General features: G+C 31.6%; 1 protein-coding gene across 1 annotated transcript; it reads right to left on the bottom strand.

The window, feature by feature from the left end:
• Positions 1-1,137: 1,137 nt before the first annotated feature.
• LOC107890782 (protein TRACHEARY ELEMENT DIFFERENTIATION-RELATED 7A) lies at positions 1,138-2,432 on the bottom strand. The gene has a single exon (XM_016815320.2). It carries the CDS (start codon positions 2,227-2,229, stop codon positions 1,360-1,362), a length of 870 nt encoding a protein of 289 aa, XP_016670809.1. The 5' UTR covers positions 2,230-2,432; the 3' UTR covers positions 1,138-1,359.
• Positions 2,433-3,361: the final 929 nt, after the last annotated feature.

Here is a 3,361-nt window from a genome sequence, read left to right as displayed (position 1 = left end):
CTAATATGATTTCTACAAGGTCATTTTGTAAGAAAATACAAGAAAATAGTTAAAGATTTAAGGAGATTTGTGTAGGATATAAATAAATAGAAGAAAATGGAAACTTTCTGGTCGCCATCCAAGCTTGCTGATATGGAGCGACATAGGGTTCCTTTTCCCCTTTTATTTTTGTTTCTAGTACTTAAAATACAAGGCTTGTGTCAAAAGTCAAAGAGTCAGGGTCTGTAGTCAAAATTGATCATTAATGGCTAATTTTTGGTATTTAATTTCAAAAATCATCTCATTGGCACACATCACCATAAACTTTAATATTTAATCATATTTAGGTTCCAAATGGCTAAAAGCCCTCAAGAAGAAAAATAATATTTCACCCTTCAATTTATATTTTTATCCGATTAGGCTCGAAACTATAAAATAGTTCAAAATACACTCCAATGACTTCCCAATAATTTGAAAGTAATAAAATTTGATAGGAAATGAATTTTTTTTATCGGATTTACTATTAAAAAGTTATTAGAAGAATCTCGTACGGAATATCGAAATAAATTGAGGCGTTAAACAAACCATCAATATAAAGCCTCACAACTGTTTGATGTCACATCCTTCATTGTTAAAAGTTTATACCCACGCTACATGAACCGATGATGATTTTTCTATCAGAATAACCGTCACGACTGTTGGTATATAATATTCAAACTTGAACAGACGAATTTTTGTTTTCAGTGACGATTTTTTCGTTTTAATCAGTCTGCTTGTAGTGGTTATTAGTGTTGGGGTATTCTTTTGTTTCCTTTTGCTATCATGTTCTTAGGATTTTATTATTAATAAAATTATTTTGATTGAGCAAAAAAAAATATTAGAATAAAAATTGATAATTTCAATTTATGTAAATTAAACTATTAATTTAGTTTACAAATGTAATTTTATTAATTCTTCTTAAAATATACATAATGTAAGTGTGGATTACTTTCATTTACTTTAACTAATTATTCTGGGTTGACAATTTCGAATTCAACTTAAATTCAGTTTAGTTTTAAAGGATTTGGATTGAAAATTTTTTATGGTAAAATTAAATTGAGTAAAATTCTCTATTAATTTAATTGAATTTTTGAATTTGATGTAGCACTATATATTATTTGCTGGAGAAATTTTATTCGTTTAAAGTCGATGAGTACAGCAAAGTATCTCATTGAAGAAGTTCACACCAACTCCCAAAGGAGATATAATAAGTATGGGGGGAATTCAGTATAACAAAATCCAGCACAGCAGGATTATTATGGAGCATAACGATCGAGCGAGCTATTAGTTCATTACCGATGCCATTCATTCTCACAACTGATGCTGGTGATGACGAGTGAGCTAGGAGGCTTTGCTGCCGCCGTATCCATCACAAGCTTGAGAATGAGAAATTTCTTGTAAAGATTTAAGATGTGAATGCAATAATCCTTCACTAGTATTTTTGTTTTTCTTGATTTCTTCGTCAATTCGAATATCGTCTTCTACAAGTAATACGGTGTTTTGTGCACCATGAGGGCCTGGTACAATGGCTTCCTCGACTTTTACATGTTCATCTATGCTAAGTATTTCTGTTTTTTGAACCGTTTTCTTCGCTCTCTTCTTAATGAAGCAGAATAGAGCAACTGAGAGGAATGCGAAAAAGAACAGACCGCCGATAGAAACAAAGACAATGACTATTACAGTTGAATGATGTCCGGATGGTGGTGGTGGAGGCGGAATTACATGAGGTGGTGATGGTGGAGAAATAGAGTGAGGTGGTGGAGGTGAATGGAATGGATGATGGGGTGGTGGAGGCACAATTGGCGAGGGTGGTGGTGGTGTCAGAGTAGGAGAGGGTGGTGGTTTTATAGCAGGAGAGGGAGGTGGTTTAGTAGAAGGTGATGGTGGTGCCACAGTAGGAGAGGGAGGTGGTTTATTAGGAGGTGATGGTGGTGCCACAGTAGGAGAGGGAGGTGGTTGCGTTGCGGGTGGTGTTAGATGATGTGGCGGTGCAGGCACTGAATGTGGTTGTGGTGGCGTAATGGGGTTATGTGGAGCCGGAGGTGCTTTTGGAGGGGTTGGAATATAATGGGGTGGTGCCACTTTTGGAGATGGAGGTTTATAAGGAGGGGTCAGCTTTGGGGGGGATACTTTTGGAGGCAGTGGAGTACCATGGGGTGGTGACAGAGGAAAATATGGAAAATAATTGGTCCTAATAGAGTTAGAAGCCATGGTATAGTATGTCGCGTGATAATGGGAAGTAGTAAATTCTGTTATGGCATTATGAGAGACAGAAAGTAAATATATATAATAAAGAGAGAGAGGCAGAGATGTTAGTCTTGGTTAGGCTAGGCTTTAGTCTAGTACATGGTTTGATGGTTTTGCATACTTCTAAGGTTTTAGTTACTTCACGTTTATGCTAAGATTGTTGTTGAGTTGTCATTGATTGCATTAAAAAGCACTCCTTGTATTGTAGTTGAATTTAAAGAATTTAGTTCAAATTGCTCTGATTGTTGTGTTTTACTACTTTATACGTGGACCAAATATGCTCAGATTTGCAATCTTCCCAAAATTAAGGACTAAATCAGATTAGGTTATGTATCTATGCATCAATGTGAGTATATATATCTCACTAAGTTATATACGCTTTAAAATGTAAATGAATTGTAATTTCTAATAGGTAAAAGCATTATATTTAGGATTTACAACACAAACTAAGTTAATGTTTTTCTTTCTACAAAATATCTTTCGATTGTTTGATATGATATTTTGATCATTTTATTCACCTTCAATCTTGAATATACCATCTTAACATGATTGTATTACCTTAGAAAGAAGGATGAATGACTGAAACCATCTTAGACTTTGCTAAAATCATTTTAAAGCCTAACTTTCAACATCAATGAAGTAGTTTAGAGTTTAATATATGATATTAGTTTTCTTACTCGTGTGATGTATGGTTAATTGTATTTATAAATTTTAAAAAAATTAAATTATTTTTATTTTTTAAAATTAAGTAATATTATAAAATGTAAATTTATATTATTTCACAAAAATATTTTTATTTAAAAAAAAATTTTAGTTTAAAAAAATACTTTTTACATGCGGTAAACATATTGTAAAAACATTTTATCCAACTATTATATATTATAAAAAAATTATAATACGGTATGGATAGTGTTTAATTTTTTTAAAATAATATTGTAAGGAAAAATCATTGTTTTTAAGGATTGTTTAAAAATAATTTAATTCTATTGTTTAAAAAATATAATTTTTTTGTATTACGTAACTAATCAAATTCTGTTTTTAAAATTTAAATTTTTATTATTAAATTTTAACTAAATATTTAGAAAATTAAATTAAT

Source organism: Gossypium hirsutum, chromosome A11 (assembly GCF_007990345.1).
Source record: "Gossypium hirsutum isolate 1008001.06 chromosome A11, Gossypium_hirsutum_v2.1, whole genome shotgun sequence".
NCBI lineage: Eukaryota > Viridiplantae > Streptophyta > Magnoliopsida > Malvales > Malvaceae > Gossypium > Gossypium hirsutum.
This window is presented reverse-complemented; position numbering and strand designations above follow the sequence as displayed.